Consider the following 16944-nt stretch of genomic DNA (forward strand, 5'->3'; position numbering starts at 1 on the left):
TGTGGAAGCGAAATGAATACATTGTGTAAAGTTGACAGCATGTTGACATTAAGGGAAAAGTACTGAGGGTTTGGGATGTGTTTCAGTGTCCTCGCTCTGAACCCAAACTTTCTGTTATGAAATCTTGACAAACAGGTCTCAGTGATATTTCAATTAAACATGATCTGTCAGCATGACAAAATAGCCTGCACTTCTATTTCATTTCACATTATGCAACCTGAACCAGACAATTAATAATCTCATAATGTATAATAACTTTATAATAACTTTACATCCCTGCTGCAAGAAATAAAGCACATTTATGATTGTCCACTAGAGTGTGCTAAAACAAACAAATACATACTCCAGTGTCCATTTTCAACAAAAGCATCCCTAAGGCGTAACTAGTAGTACACATCTGGACAACAGTTTGTTTAGGCGAAACATCTGATGAGATAAATTCACCTCTTTTACAGACGGCACAGAAGCAGACAGGAGATGGCTATGACAACAGCTTTACTTTATGAAGTCTGAACTGCAGCTCTGAGAAATGAATATTTGTCTTTTAAAGTTAAGAGGAAGTCAGACGTATGACAGGTAAAGACTAGTAATGTTCCTCAGGATACACCTTCCGAGAAGAGCAAACATATGAACGAATAGTCACGGTTTCCTCAGGATGTCAGCGAGCCTGAGTGTCGACACTTTTAGAGAAAAAGGGTTTGTGAAAGCTACAGTGAAGTCATTAAAATGTAAATTTAGTATGTTGTTCGGGTAGATGAGGAGGGTTTGGAGGCGGAAATGAATGAGACTGCAGAATACAATGTAATCTGACTCAGCAACAACATGAACACTGCATTAAATCTGCTGATCTAAGTACAGCTAATGACATCATCTCCAGAATATCACAGAACAGTCAACAGAGATGTTTAATTGATGATTTGAAATATTTTATTATTGCATTTGATTTCAAGACAAGGAAAAAAACAAGCTAGTTTCAGTGTTAATAATAATATGATGCAGACTACTATTTCTATCAGATTGCTTGCTTTAAATCAGCGCACTGCAGTGGTTCTTGTCACTATGAGCTACATTTCTCTGTTAAAGGCCAGTCAGATAAGACCTGCAGATGATGCAGCTATCATGAATTACAAAACATCACCACATATAAATCTGTCAAAATGGTACAACCATTACACATGTCAGCCTGTTTACACTTGGTATAAATATTCTTCTTGAGTAATCCGAAGATGATAGGGCTGCATACAGGTTGTTAATGGGGTCCACATTCGGACGCAGTAGGACACACATGACACACATCACACTTGGTGAGCGCTGATGCACTTTATGATTCCTACCCGAGTACATTTACGTCATTAACACTCAGCTTGTCAATGTCACTTTCACTCAGCTGTCCAATCACAGTAGAGGAGGGGCGGGACAAATACAACAACAAGCAACCGCCACATCATACAACAACAAAACAGGTTTATAGCAACCAAAGACCTTTGCTGAAGAAGTGCCCACCTGGTGTTTCAGCCACGTTTAAACGCTTTGGTCTCCATCTTGGTTTAACTCTTGTTGTATGCTAAGTAGGCTAAAGATTTTTGATATTGTTTTCCATCAACATTGAAATGGTTCATTTAAGCCATTGAGTTAAAATCAGTTGTAGGTGAATGCAGAAGCACACAGAGACAGTCATAGCAGAAGTTGCTTGGACAGCTGTGTCCTGTAGGAGACATGAGAGCTAAAGACTCAAAAGAGCCCCTGAAAGGCCTCCAAACAAAGCATGTGAATGTTTATGTGAAAGAAGGCGGTCTTTTCATGGATACACTGTAATGCATTTTCAAGTGGACCAATGGCAAGCGTGTGTAACTATAAGCACTATAGAGGAGGTGGAGGGCGAGTGAAGGACATATGATGGGAGATGGAGTGGTAGAAACACAGTGAATAAATAAAACAGTCATTACTGGATTATTTGGTATAGGAAATGGATTTATGACACTGTTTGGAGAGGTGGCCATGATATCTTCAAAATTGGTAAGGCATAGTATATCCAAAAATGAAATATTTACTTACATTTACAGTCCATTGGAATAGCAGGAGCACAATTCACAAGCAATTTTTGGGCAGAGCATTGGAATACATACGGATGACATTTATAATGTTTTGAGGTCAAAACTCAAAACACAGGTTTGGAACAAATGTGTCATTTTGATTTTAATCTCAGTTTAAGACCCTTAAGACCCTGAACTAAGTGGTTGGTTTAATAGATGGAAAAACAACAACTGGGTAAAACTGCATCTAGCAGTCAAAAAGGATTGAGTGTGTACATAAAGGAAAACCAGAAAAAACAATAGCAGGTTTTAATTCTAAATAAGATTTTTTTTGGAAACTAATAATTAATAAATTACAGAGATTAACAAAATAAGTACCACAATCACAAATATTCCAACAAAAAACAATGATCCAATTCTGTCGTTTTAGTAACAAATCCATACACAGGGCACTTATATAATAAAAATCTGACTTCTTCCATGTTTAAGGTCACCAGTGCTTCTATCAACCTAAAAAATGTGAAAAGGGACAACCCAGTAACTTAGTTTTGATAAACCATTCTCTGTAAGCATGTAAATAGCTTATTGACATTTGGCTCCCCTTGTGATGTCAGAAGGAGATAATCTGCCCCTTAACCTGCACTATCCAACCACCACACTGCAATTTAGTGCAGAGATCAGCTCATTTGCATTTTAAAGGATTTAAAATTTTGCTCATACCTACAAAGTGGCAATTTTAACATCCTATAATAAATTATCTGTATGAGCTAAAACTTCACATACATACTCGTGGGACACCAGATATTTATTTTACATCTAGAAAAAGTCTTGTAAAATGTTTCAGTTAAAAAATGTATAATAGCACTTAATTTAACATTAGTGTAGTGATGTTGTAATCGAGACTAATCTTGAAGGTCTTGTCTTGGTCTCGATCGCACTAGTACGTGATCTTGTCTCGGTGTCAGACCAAGAAAACTTGGGATTTTATCTCGAGACCAGTCAAGACCACAATCTGTTTATATTAACATATGAAATGATATCACTAAATTGCCGGTGCATTGTCTGATTTATTTGTTAAAGGCGGAGTGCATGATTTCACTTGTGCACTTGTAGCCAATCAGCAATAAGGTGGTGTCTACTAACCGACATCGTTGCCTGGGTTACGCATGTGTGGGGCGGGTCTATCAAAAAAGGTCCGGATTCCATTGACGTATGGCCGTGTTTGTTTAGGTGATTTTTGAATATCAACATTGGCTTTCGCAGATCATGGACCCTGCCTTTACATTTATTATTGTGTGTTAAAGGTGCTGTGTGTGATATTGTGAATTGCAACAAATGGCTCAGCCACAGCTCACCCCTCCCTTTCGAAGCACATAGAGAAGCTATGGTAGCCGTACATCGTCTAAGACAACATAATGACATAGCATGCTCTGTATTGCAGTTTGTTCATGTAGAGCTACTGTAAAAACATGGCAGTGCAAAAAACCGATCTAAGGTAATCAAAACATAACAATTCAGGTTAATAATGTATGGTCTTCTTTATAAATCACTAAAAATATAGATAATATCATTATTGTGTATAAATAAATATTTGTTTACATAATTATTGTGTTAACACATTATTGTATTAATGTAAGGGATGCACCGATACCACTTTTTTGGAATACGAGTACGAGTACGAGTACTTGCATTTCAGTACTTGCCGAAACCAATACCGAGTACTTAATAAAAAACATGATTTAAATTTACAGGTAACAGCTTTAGTCATAAAATTTAGCAAAAAAAACAAGGGACTAGTTTTCCAGTTTGTTGTAAACTCTGCCTCTTTGGACAACACAAGAGGCATTAACCCCTTACACGCCGCTCAAACATAGACATTTCTCAGACCGTGGTATCGATCCCTGGTATCGGGGGCCTTTAACGAGTACGAGTACTTAAGAAAATGTGGTATCGAGGCCGATACCCGATACCAGTATCGGTATCGTTGCATCCCTAATTACTGTTCATATTTCAAAAATGAATAATATGAAATTATATGAGATGTTTTTATATTAAACATTTTTCTGTCATCCAATATTTCTCTTATTCAAAATGTAGTATTTAAAATATTAATCTTGTAACATTATTTAATCAGATACATACATACAGTATATGTATTTGTATATTTTGAATCAGAAAGTCAGAAGAGTTCAGTATATCTCAGGCATTTACAGGATATTATTATTATTGTTATGGTATCTTTAATGTTGGGCAATTCTGCGTGCACAAAAAATTTGCAATGTTTTAACTTGATATAAAATAAACAATGAATGTTAATTTCAGCTCCTTAGTGTTTGTATTTGTTTGCTCATAGAAACCAAAAAAAAAATTCACCTCTGCAATGACTTTTAATTTTAACTTTTTTATGACTTTTGGGTTAAGGTTATCAGGATCTTTCAGATGAAATTAAGGAGCGCTGATCTGATTTCGTTCTCACCCTGCCTTAGTTTGATCTTGGTCTCATCCCCTCCAATCTTGGTCTAGTTTTGGTATCGACACACTTTGAACTTGGTCTTGGTCACTTTAGGTGGTCTAAACTACAACACTACTTAAGTGCTATGTTGTAATCATAATTTTTATAATATGGAATAATAGAAAGATCTCACATGCTAAAACATAAGCTAAATATGTACTTACATCTGTCAAATGTAATTTGTCTGCTGAAAATCTTAACTCTTTCCCTGCCAATTATGAGTTTTTCCAGAATCCGTATTTCCGCTATTATCCACCTAACCCTAACCCTAACTTATAAAACCTGGAAGTAACCCCTTAGGGCAAACAGTTCAAACTCTGTGTATTTCTTGAGGATTGCTCTAAATCTGTAAAATCCTTTACAAAAATGCCATTATCTTAGCTTTTTGCTCAAAATGTGGTATTTAAAAAGAGAACAAATAAGAGTAGAAGGAAACTTTTTTTATATTGTATGTTTATATATTTAAAGAAGAACATTTTCTGGAAGGCGTTAAACTTTTGTGAAAATCATAAAAAATGCTGGTGCTGGCTGGCAAGTAAAAAAAAAAAAACACGTTGGCGGGGAAAGAGTTAAATAATACACTTCCACAAGCATCTCATTTACAGCAAAATACTAATTATACATAATGAACAAAATACTGTAATACGCTATTTTACATCACTTAACACTAAGAATTTTTTAATCTGTAAGCGCAAAGCCTAACAACATCACCCAAGATTTAGATTTTAATGCGGCAACACATTGTCAGGCCAAATCTGGGCCTTGACATATACATCAAACGCTTCTCATCTATTCTTAGCTGCATTCCAACTTCCCAAAGACCTTTGTTTTCACACTTTGTTGTTTTCAATGGAGTATGAAAACCAGCGAGGTCAAGGGACAGGCATGGGAACATTGCTTTTAATTTTTTTCTCCACACATTCATTCATTTAGTGATTTCATTACTAACAGATGATCGTCGTCAAACAGAATGATGTGCGTTCATCACAAAACATTTAAACAAAATCACAAAGTTAACAAGAAAAACAACTTGTCCTTATTAAGTAACTGCGTTTTACTGCTCGACAAATTGAATCGTGAAATATTACAAGCGAGTGTAATCACAGCTGTGAGGAAACACAGTGTACTCTGAGAAGTCCAGGGAGTAAATGAGAAATTTCTGCTCCATTTACTTCAATGACAGCATCAGACTTACGGAAAACATTTCGGCCTGTACCTCCCATGCTGAGGCGATATTGTACTTAAATCTCATGCTCCAAATATCGGGCCTCTGTATTTTGTATGGCACAATTAAGTTGAAGGCTTAATGAGTGGCACCCTGTGTCTTTATAAACCAGCCTTTGAACTGCTGGAGTGTTTACTGTGGAAGAGGCCTGAATATGGATCCTGGTTTGAACACAATGAGCGAGTACTATAAAGGACGACTACAAGAGTCGGCCCCCAGCCTAGGTCCAAACGTGTGAGAAAGAACCCCGCCCGAAATCGAGTATGCACACGCATGCCTGTACACACTTAATAACTGTGTCAATTGTTGTAAAATGAGCACTATTCACATTCGCATTTAGATGTTAAAAACTGATAAATATGGAAAGACTGTATGACTGTATGAAAAAGTGAACCAGACAGAAAAAAACGCAAAGTTACTTTTCGATGCAGCCTTAGACAGTGTTAAGTAGTTTTGAACACAAGTTTATTTAAAAAAGATCAACTTTTGGCGTTAAACAATTTCATATCCAAGAAGGATGTTTGGATATGGCAAGATATGATAGCCACAGAGTTTTATAGGCCCAACCTGCTAGGCATATAAGTCTAACATTTAACCTATAAATGGTAAGTGGTATTTATTAATATCATATTGTCATTATGCCTGTACTGTGGTTGTCACAGTGCCACAAAGTTGTGTTGCTTTACAATATCAATATACAGCTACCGGTTTAGTTGCATAGCCTTCAGCTGTGTGCACACGCACCGATAAAAGTCATTTACATTTGAATTTATGTCGCTCAACGTGCGTCATCTGGTATAATTGAAGCGATTGGCTATGAGCTACATACAGACGCATTTGATAGACATTCGTAGCGCCCAATAAACAGCTCTGGGAATTCGTAAACCATGCCTCAAATATGAGAAAATGAGAATGTGGTTCCCAGACTACGTCTCATTCTCTATGAGACTGGTCTGGTGTTAGCCAGGCTAAACGTCTCGCGTATTGAACCGCGATTTGCGATTACACCCGAGTACAAGTGAACCGTGCCCTAACCCACCTCTGCAAGCGGGTCAAGGCACATGGTATGGAGTGATCACACTGGTAAATCGAACCAGGGGGTTTGGTTTGCATAATTTCAGAATATTAACAATTATAAAGTTGACATTTATTCTTAGTTAATCGTAAATTGTTGTAATATGCTTTATGAGTATGCAGCATGCATATGCGACTCCCGGAGGCTGCAGCCTTTCGTTTGAGAAACGGGCAATGTGAGTGCACCCTACGTTTACTGACCTTGATGGCTGGGTGAGCTCTGAATGGTTGACGGCTGAAATCCTTGCCCAATCAGATCTGCTTGTCTGCGATTGGCAGCCCGATCTACGGTATCTTGCTAGAACAAAGCAAAAAAAGTACTTTTATTTTACATTTGAAGCACCACTTGCACACATTTAATAATCAGACATATTATTTTTTGGTTCTCTTTATTAAAATGCAAATAGAAAATTTAGGTAAAGGTCAGTTTTTAGTGTGCACATCTTGAACTTTTTGAATGAGACTGAAATACTGAAGTCATTTGATTAGAATTAAAATCAGAACTAAAAAAAGTGTTGGGTTTAATTAAAATAATTATGTCAACAGGTTTCACGCAATTTGCTTAAGTAATCTCAACAAACAATTATTTAGTTAAAATAAAAATTGAGTTAATTGTACACAATTTTTTTTATTAATGATGACAAATATTTTGAATAATGCCATTTTATAAACTCCACCCCCTTTAATTAGGATTTAATCGTATCCAAACCGTTTGATTGTTTATTTTGTTCTTAAAAATATCAGAACAAGTTCATTGACTCATACCTGGCCTCTTATTACTCACATACCTATCTAATAGTGCTACACTTCTGCAAGAGGGTGCCAGAACAACAATTACCCATAATGCACTGCAAAATCTTCAGCCAATGAGATGCAAGTCTGTATTGATTTTATAAATTTGTTACTTTTATGCAACAATGTTATGTTGGGTAAACAACAAAGTTTTAAATAAAGCTGACAAGACACATTTTTTTGTTGAATGAATTAGATTAAATTAAGTTCAAATTGTTAAATAGATTTTTTTAAGTTATCACAACATGACATAATTAAGTAAAATTGGCAAAAGTGAAAGTTCATTTTTTTGAGTGAGACTTATGTAATTTTGGTTTAAGGGGGCCTGCAGGTTCCCCAGTTGTATTTTGATAAAAAGTCTTAGAAATAATATATGGTCACTTTACCATTGCAAAAACAACAAATCTAATGGTGGCATAGTGGCCTAAGGCTCTTTCACAGTACTGTATGTAGAAATGATGCATTTCTATCGCTAATGTTATCTAGGAATTTCATCACAAACGATTTTACAGACTACATCTGCATTTTGCATTCAAACCTACGCTTTTAAAAATAAAAGGTTTTACTAGTGTATGTGGATTCCCCCTCTTTTTTTTTTTAAAGAGAGCACTTTCATTATTGAGTGTGATGATGGACAGGGGAGGAGGCTCTCCCACTGTCCTCAGATGCCCCACATCGTATCCAGGATGGGTCACAGGCATGTTTACATGCCACAAGAAAAACAGCAACGTTCATGCACAGGCTTGTCATGTGATCAGCTGAGACCGCGCCACTGACGTCATAAGATCTAAAGCTGGCAGCTGAGAGTCACATTCCCAGGGGTTCCTCTGTACTGTCTAAATCCAATCACTCGTCCCGTTACACAGCAAAGCCTCTCGACTCTCTTACCAGAAAGGCAACACTTCAAATTCTTGGACGATGTACCAAAACAAAAGCTCGGTTTGTGCGTGGTGGGATGTAGGATTGTGGGATATCTCTTTCAGCACTGATTGGAGCTTTCACAGCACGAGCTGGGAACAGAATGTCCTGTGACACCCTCCCATTTAGAGATGGTGTACGGAGCGAGACCGCACGACCCAGAGTCTGGCTGTGATGTGGTTGAAGAGCGTCAGTAGTTTTACTGCTGGATGTTCCAGAGGGAGATTGTTTCGTTTTCTGGTGTAAATGTGCAGCGGTTGCGGGTGCTGCACGCATGCATCTGTGCTGCTTGTTACGATTATGGCGTTGAGGAAAACAATAGTTGCGGCTTATGCTTTTTGTCAAACTAATTTTCAACCAGAATTTTTTATGTAGATGGGCAACTATTGCAAGCCTTTTTATTGTTTAAAAACATCATCACAAATCCCATGTCCAAGTTCATTTTACAGAATTTATTAGGAAAATTGTAGTTAGAAATTAAATATTAATGTGCAACTAGTTTGGGAAACATTGAATCTGTGTCTGTACTGTATGGAGCACTGTCTTTAGTATGGATTGGTCAAAAGAAGTCATAGGCACAATTACATTTAAAGAATTCATTTACAGTTATAATTCAATATTGTAATATTAATCAAACTGAAACTTGAGGCTCTCATTCGACACTGTTTGATTTTGATTGTTAATCCCACAATACTTTTCATAAGCCTTTTCTCTCAGCACTCTACACTGTTAGAAAAAATGGTCAAAAAATGGTCCCTAGATGTCAGGGTTGTACGTTTTTATAAAAAGTCCTGCTATGTACCAATTAGGTACAGATAAGTATATATTTGGTACCAAATTGGTACTTTTAAGGTACTAATATGCATTCTGTGGTACCAATATGTACCTGTGACTTACTATGATTAACTTTTTGTGTGCAAATGTGTACTTTTAAAGGATTTTAAAATTCTTTTTTCTGAAAAAGAAATACAGATAATTTACTCACCAATATTTTATCCAAAATGTTCATGTCTTTCTTTGTTCAGTCGAGAAGAAATTATGTTTTTGGAGGAAACATTCCAGGATTTTTCTCATTTTAATGGACTTTAATGGAACCCAACACTTAACACTTAACTCAACACTTAACAGTTTTTTGCAACAGAGTTTCAAACGATCCCAAACGAGGCATAAGGGTCTTATCTAGCGAAACGATTGTCATTTTTGACGAGAAAAATAAAAAATATGCACTTTTAAACCACAACTTCTCGTCTATCTCAAACATTCATTTACAAAACAAGGCCAATTTTTAGTAAAAATTGCTAATTTTGGGCTATCTATGGGTGTACATATCCCATTTTCCGGTTATTGCTTTATTCTGATGTCTGGATGTACAGTATTAAGGCTGAAACCAACAGCCATAATGTCATGAAACATGAATAATATTTACTAGGAATCATCTATACTACTTAAAGAAGCATGCAAAGAAGATTTCAAAGCAGTCTTCAAAAGACGGATGATTTACCCTCAGGTTCCGGTTGAGAAATGTGAATTCTTTGTGGTTAAAATACCTCCTATGATCTGTTAAAAAAGTGATTTTGACGCTGCCTCCAGGTGATGTGCAGCACGTTCAATCACTGGTACCACAATGGCGAAGCACGGCTGTCATGCATGCACAAAACAGCTAATTAAATTAAACTCCATTTAAACTGCTTCTTATTCCATTTTCATCAAATTGTCCTGCATTGTGCACTATTTACAATAAATTAATACTTTTCTAAATAAAATGATACTTCTGAAATATATTTTAATAGTTTGATAGCGTTGCTAGTTTTAGGGGGGCTAAGATGACAGCTAATAATAGAAACATCATATGTGAGTTGCAAGGTTATATTTGATGAGTTTAACTCATTGTTTCCCAAAATCTTGTTTTTGTGCATTCCAATTAATATCGAACTGCAGTTGGCTTGTTTTAATTTAAGTCTTCATAAATAAAAAATACAACTAATTTGCCAAATAAAACACAATAAAACATGATAGCATAATAATAAAGATATTTTGACAAAAATAAAAAAACGGAGTTATCTTGTTTTGGAACCAAACTCTTAATTTGTAGCAATAGCCAACAGTACATTGTATGGGTCAAAATGATAAATTTTCATGGAAAAAAAGGGTTAGAATATTATGTAAAATATTTTCTGAATTTCTTACTGTAAATATATAAAAAAATATATATTTATCCTTAGTAATATGTGTTGCACTTGGACAACTTTAAAGGTGATGTTTTTTGCACCCTAAGATTCAAGATTTTCAAATAGTTGTATTAATATTATTACTATCCTAAGAAATCATAAATTAATGGAAAATTTATTTATTTAGATGATGTATAAATTTCAATTTATGTCTGGTTTTGTGCTTCAGGGTCAATTTTTTTTAATATATAATACTGTATTGCCTACTTAAAGCTAGTCTAATGTTGTTTTTTCACTGTCTGGTCTCACCACATAAAGGTGTTTTTATTTCAATACATCTAAATCTGACATCTCCAGAAAACAACACAATTTTAAAAGCCCTGATGCCGAATCCTCAAGTTTCCAGAAATACTGAGAAAGGAATTTTGACTTCCAGGAACAAGGAAGCATGTGTTGCTCTTAATTTCCTTCGAAAACAGCTATAAAACTAAAGCCTCAAAATTTACTGCTCTGAAAAAACGAAGCGCTCTGACAACAAGCCCTTTAATAACCACATGGCTGGCAAACAAATGACAAACCCACATTTCTGGAGCAGTACAGCAGTGTTCATCTGTACATACAAGAAAACTTAAAGATACACCCAACTAACATACTTTTACTATTCACACAATGCTTTGGTATTCAGACCTCAAGTATCTACGCTCAGGAAAACCAGATAATATAGCAGAACGCTACATTTTCATTCAGTTCAAGACCGAGCCTAATCGAGAAATGGAGGGCTCACACTTTAAGAGCAATTCAAACATTAGCTCAACATCTTAATTGAGAGCACAAAGGCGAGAGGCACAGCTCAATAAAAGCCAGTTCAGCAGTTCTTTAAAAACAGTAGTTAGTGAGCTCTCCTCCAAGTACTTTGGGCAGACCTCCAGTCCTCATGTGTTAGCCAAGCCTGGAGCCCGGCCCAGTATCCCACTTACTTACCAGACTTACACCGACAGATGCTGCGGACGACTGCATGTTATTTACCCGTTTCCAAAATCCTCTTCCTATCCCATCCTCCCAAACACAAAAAACTTCAGAAAAACAGTTATGGGTGCTGGATCTTTCTAAGCATAATCTATATAATAGGATATATTTTCTTCAAAGATAAATACTAGTGTCTTGTACTAGTATCAAAAAATAAAGTCTATACCTACAAAATCATTTGAAAAGTAGCATAAATAAATGATTATTCAAGGTAAAAAGGCAAAAGAGTGCTGAAAAAATTGTGTTATTTTTCGCTAGCTGCGATGGTGACCCTCATAGCAAAAAATCGGCTTGTTTGAGTAATAAACAACCCTTGAGACATACGTGGAGTGCCTATGGTTGAAGAAACACCTTTACATAAACGTTCCTTGACAGGCATCACTGAAACGACTAATTCATTTGAGTGTCTTGAATGATAAAATGGTGTAGGGCTGACACCAGAAGACGTGCTGTACCAATTCCAGCTCCCGATGGGCCTGACTGATATTTCCCAGTAACCGTTGCACGTGAATGCAGACAATGCCAAAGAGAGCCCCTCGCAAGCAGCCGGTTAATCCAGCCAGTGAGTTTAGATGCTCTTATGTCAGGTTACACCATGTGAATCCAATGCGTTCAGCTGAAAGGAATGCACTCTGATGCCATAGCCATTCACCGACCCTCCGTCTTCATTCATGATCAGAATCTAAATCTACTGCTCATGACAGACACATTCAAAATACACAGAAGCCCTCCTTATTTTCTGCTCTCTCTCTCTCTCTCTCTCTCTCTCTCTCTCTCTCTCTCTAAATTCAGCTCCCAGTTCTTTGCAATGATATTAATAAATAGCAATGAGAACTTCTGAGAAAGGTTGCAGAGGTATATCTCAAAGATGTCTATAGACTTGCTGTGCTCAGACTTGCCTAAATACCAAAGTGTGCTATCAAAAGTGAGAGATTTTGATATGAACTATATGAAACTTCTGTTCGTATTCTTTTAAAATTAAGACTCTGCTTGCTTGCAATAATATTTTTTTAGCAATATATTCTTACTATAATTGACTGTTTATGAGAGGAGATAAAAAGGAATGCAGAGATAATTTTTTACAATTAATCGCATACAAAATAAAAGTCTGTGTTTGCATAATTGCATAATTTATATGCATTACACACACACACGCGCGCATGCATGCGCACGCACACACACATTCACATATATGTGTATACATTTCAGAACATTTTTATTTATATATCCATGTTTTGTAAAGAATATATACAAACCTAAATAAATATACACATGTAAATGTTTGTTAAATATATACATGAAGTTTTGTGTATTTATATATGCATAATAATTACACACACTCATATTTTACGCAAAAATGCACTTTTATTTTTAAGTGATTAATCGCGATTAATCTTTGCCCAGCACTAATATAATGTAAATTTTTTCTAAATATACACATGAATGTTTGTGTATTATATACAGTGCACAGCATAAATGAGTACACCCCCTTTGAAAATTAAGATTTTTTCTTAATTTTTTTGCTAACATATTCATATTGGTGTACTCATTTTTGCATCACCTCATTTGATTTAAATTAGTTATTTTTTGTATACGAAAGATGGTCGAAAGACTTTCACTCTTTTGTTAATAAAAATAAATGCTTAATAAAACTATTTTGTAAAAAGAAAGCAAATTGGTCTCATATTTACTGACAAATGGAGAAAAATCTTAATTTCCAAAGGGGTTGTATCCATTTATACTGTGCACTGTGTATATGTAAATATGCAAAACACAAACTTTTATTTTGTATGTGATTAATTGTGATTCATCGTTTAACAGCTCAATAATTAAGTATAAATGACATCTCCTTTTAGTTTGCTTATTTTTATATCAAAGAAATACTGTGTAATACTGGGTGATATAAATCTTTAAGTACATCTCTAGAGTAATCTGGTTGATTTAACACACCAAAAACGACACATACCTGTATTTTGCTCACATTTACAAAGTGCCACTTTAACATGCTATAATAAATTATCTATTTGGTATTGATCTAAACCTTAACATATATACTCTTGGTACACCAAAGATTTATTTGACATCTTAAAAAAGAAATGTCCCCTTTAAGTAAAATCAAACAAGACAAACATAAATATTGTTTACCTGGTAGTTTGGATGGTGCAGAAAATAATCCGGACATCCGGCCACAGCCATAATACTTGTTGTAAAATGTTTCTCCGTCAGATATCACATTCACCTCAGACAGATGAGGAAAGAGTCTGAAATGAAACAAAAACAAAAGACCTCAGCTCCATTGAATATTTCTTCAAGGTAAAAAGCAATCTATTGCTTAGTTGAGTCTAAGTGGCTATTACCAAATAGCACAGAGCACTTCTTAACCCAAATAGTCCTACAGGGTCAGTAAACAACATTGAGAAAAACATTGAGGGGAATACAGAATCTAAAGCTGACCAATCGTGCAGTTACAACATAATGTACATACACAGACCAGTTAGATCGTTCTCTTGAAGAAATTGAAGACATTGGAAAAGCGTCTTGACTTGCGATGAGCCAAAAAAAGCAGATCATATGGCCCTCCAATTGCAAACATTTCCACTGAGCCCAAAATTGCATATTCACTCATATAATGGGATCTTATTTTTGGAGGGTAAAATTATGTCCTGTAGGAAACGTCTCGGTTACATATGTAACCCTCGTTCCCTGAAGGAAGGGAACGGAGACGTCACGTCGTGACCGACGAATTGGGAACCGCTTCGCGGGTGACCTATCTGCTTCGAGAAACCTTTAAAACGCCAATGAACTTGGCATGCAGATAATTGCATCTGCCGGCGCCGCCCCGCCGCACAGGTATTTAATGAGCGGCAGGTGCAGTTATCAAATCAGCTATTTTTTGCTGAGAAAGCTGGACAGAAGGAAAGGGTCCGGCCGATATCAGCAGTGGAACAGCAAACTGTGGCGACGGGACGTGACGTCTCCGTTCCCTTCCTTCAGGGAACGAGGGTTACATATGTAACCGAGACGTTCCCTTTCAGTCGGTCACTACGACGTCACGTCGTGACCGACGAATTGGGAATCCCTACCAAAGCGCCACTGAAGCTGACCCTTCCAGTGCCTGCATAAACCCTCCGACTCTCCTCTTTAAGGGAACGGAAATGGGGTTGAAGCAGAGGCCGGTCACTACTTGTTCCTTAACCCACGATAGTGACTAGGCGAACTGGGAAGCGAACTCGTCAGGCGGGACTAAGATCGCTGCGGAAAGAAAACCCTCTAGGGGTCTACCACTAAGGTGATGGATAAAAAGACACGAGGTCTATAAAAAATACACTCTCTTAGCAACACTAGAGAGGCGCGGAACGAACTCCGCTAAGGGAAACATGGTAAATCAGAAACTTTCCACGGAAATACTCACAAAGAAACCACTAGGGGGCGCAATGTGGGCGCTAGCCTCACCCAGATAGTCAAGGATACATCTAGTGAGAGGCTGGCAGCCGATGCTCCGCAACATCGGCCACCAAGCGGTGGAGGAGACAAAAAACAGCTTTTTGTAACGTTTTTGCCTTAACTGCCTTCCATAATGGTGCGGTCGTGCAGCACCGAAAAGAAAGGCACCAAGCCGACACAGGAGCCGTTCCTCGATGTACTCACTGATCTGACGAGAGAACTCGAGAGGATACCGGCTCAACACGAACACTATAGAATCTAGTGAACGTATTAGGTGTCGCCCAGCCAACAGCTCTACAAATATCTGAAAGTGAGGAACCACGAGCCAAAGCCCAAGATGAAGCCACGCTTCTGGTTGAATGGGCTCTCAACCCAAAAGGGCAAGGAATGCCCTGTTTTTCATAAGCCAGGGCGATTGTGTCTACAATCCAATGAGACATCCTCTGTTTAGTGACAGCTTTCCCTTTCTGCTGACCACCGTAACAGACAGAGAGCTGTTCTGAGGTCCGAAAGCTTTGAATGCAATCCACATACACACGTAATGCACGCACAGGACATAACAAAGCCATGGCTGGGTCTGCCTGCTCCAAAGGCAGCGCTTGTAAATTCACCACGTGATCTCTAAAGGGAGTGGTGGGAACTTTAGGCACGTAGCCCGGCCGGGGTCTTAGTGTAACGCTGGATTCAACCGGTCCGAACTGAAGGCACGAATCGTTGACCGAAAATGCATGAAGATCCCCTATCCTTTTAATAGAAGCCAATGCGAGGAGCGTCAAAGTTTTCATAGTGAGAAACCTGACGCTCACAGTCCGCAGAGGCTCGAAAGGGCAGTCCTGAAGGGCTTTCAGCACCATGGACAAGTCCCAAGGAGGAATAGAGGGAGGGCGCGAAGGATTCAGCCTCCGTGCACCTCTTAAAAACCTAATGACCAGATCGTGCTGACCCACAGATCTACCGTCTATGGGTACGTGATGCGCGGATATTGCCGCGATATCTATTTTAATGATAAGTGTCTTCTCCAAGCGGTGCTGGAGATATAAAAGCACAATACTGATCGAGCATTCCCGGGGGTCCTCTCGTTGAGAAGTACACCATACAACAAACAGGTTCCATTTCAGCGTATACGCCTGCCTCGTAGACGGCGCTCGCGCTACAGTGATGGTGTTAGATACCGCCTGGGGTAAATCACCTAAAACCTCCGCGCCCCGTCCAGAGACCACACATGGAGGTTCCACAGATCGGGGCGAGGGTGCCATAATGTGCCAGGGAATCAGCCAGGGAGGGACTGTCGCGAGGAGAGTGAATTCTGTTAAACCAATTCCTAGTTGTCCGGTACGGCGCAACTAATAGAATGCGCTCCTCGTCCTCCCTGACTTGCACAGTGTCTGCGCAATAAAGCTTACTGGGGGGAAACCCCGCGGCCAGCTGTGTGCCAGTGCATTCACGCCGAGTGTTCCATCGGATAATGAATAAAACAGGCGACAATGGGTTGTCTCTGAAGAAGCAAACAGATCTAACTGCTCTGCCGAAACATTTCCAAAACAGCTGAACCGACCGGGGGTGGAGCCGCCACTCGCCGGGGCGCGCTGCTCGTGAGAGCGCGTCTGCCGCTGTGTTCAGCGACCCCGATATGTGAATGGCACGAAGAGACCTCAGATACTTCTGACTCCAGAAGAGGAGAGACGGGCGAGATGCGACAGGTGACGAGAGCGCAGACCGCCTTGGCGATAGATATACGCTACAGCCGCAGTT

At 38.1% G+C, this 16944-nt stretch overlaps 1 protein-coding gene across 7 annotated transcripts in view; it reads right to left on the reverse strand.

Annotated features, from left to right (window-relative positions):
- The window catches only part of grb10b (growth factor receptor-bound protein 10b), an 83423-nt gene that overhangs the window by 47490 nt on the left and 18989 nt on the right, over positions 1–16944 (reverse strand). For 4 of the 7 annotated variants that reach the window (XM_065246235.2, XM_065246234.2, XM_065246241.2 and 1 more), the window contains exons 2-3: positions 13894–14009; positions 7046–7138 (exon numbers count right to left, since the gene is read on the reverse strand). In XM_065246235.2, the coding sequence (XP_065102307.2) occupies positions 7046–7138; positions 13894–14009 (209 nt within the window). Of the gene's footprint in view, positions 1–7045; positions 7143–13893; positions 14010–16944 lie in introns of all 7 variants that reach the window. The other 3 variants (XM_065246236.2, XM_065246238.2, XM_065246237.2) reach the window with 1 other exon arrangement.

This window comes from Paramisgurnus dabryanus, chromosome 13 (assembly GCF_030506205.2).
Source record: "Paramisgurnus dabryanus chromosome 13, PD_genome_1.1, whole genome shotgun sequence".
Taxonomy (NCBI): domain Eukaryota; kingdom Metazoa; phylum Chordata; class Actinopteri; order Cypriniformes; family Cobitidae; genus Paramisgurnus; species Paramisgurnus dabryanus.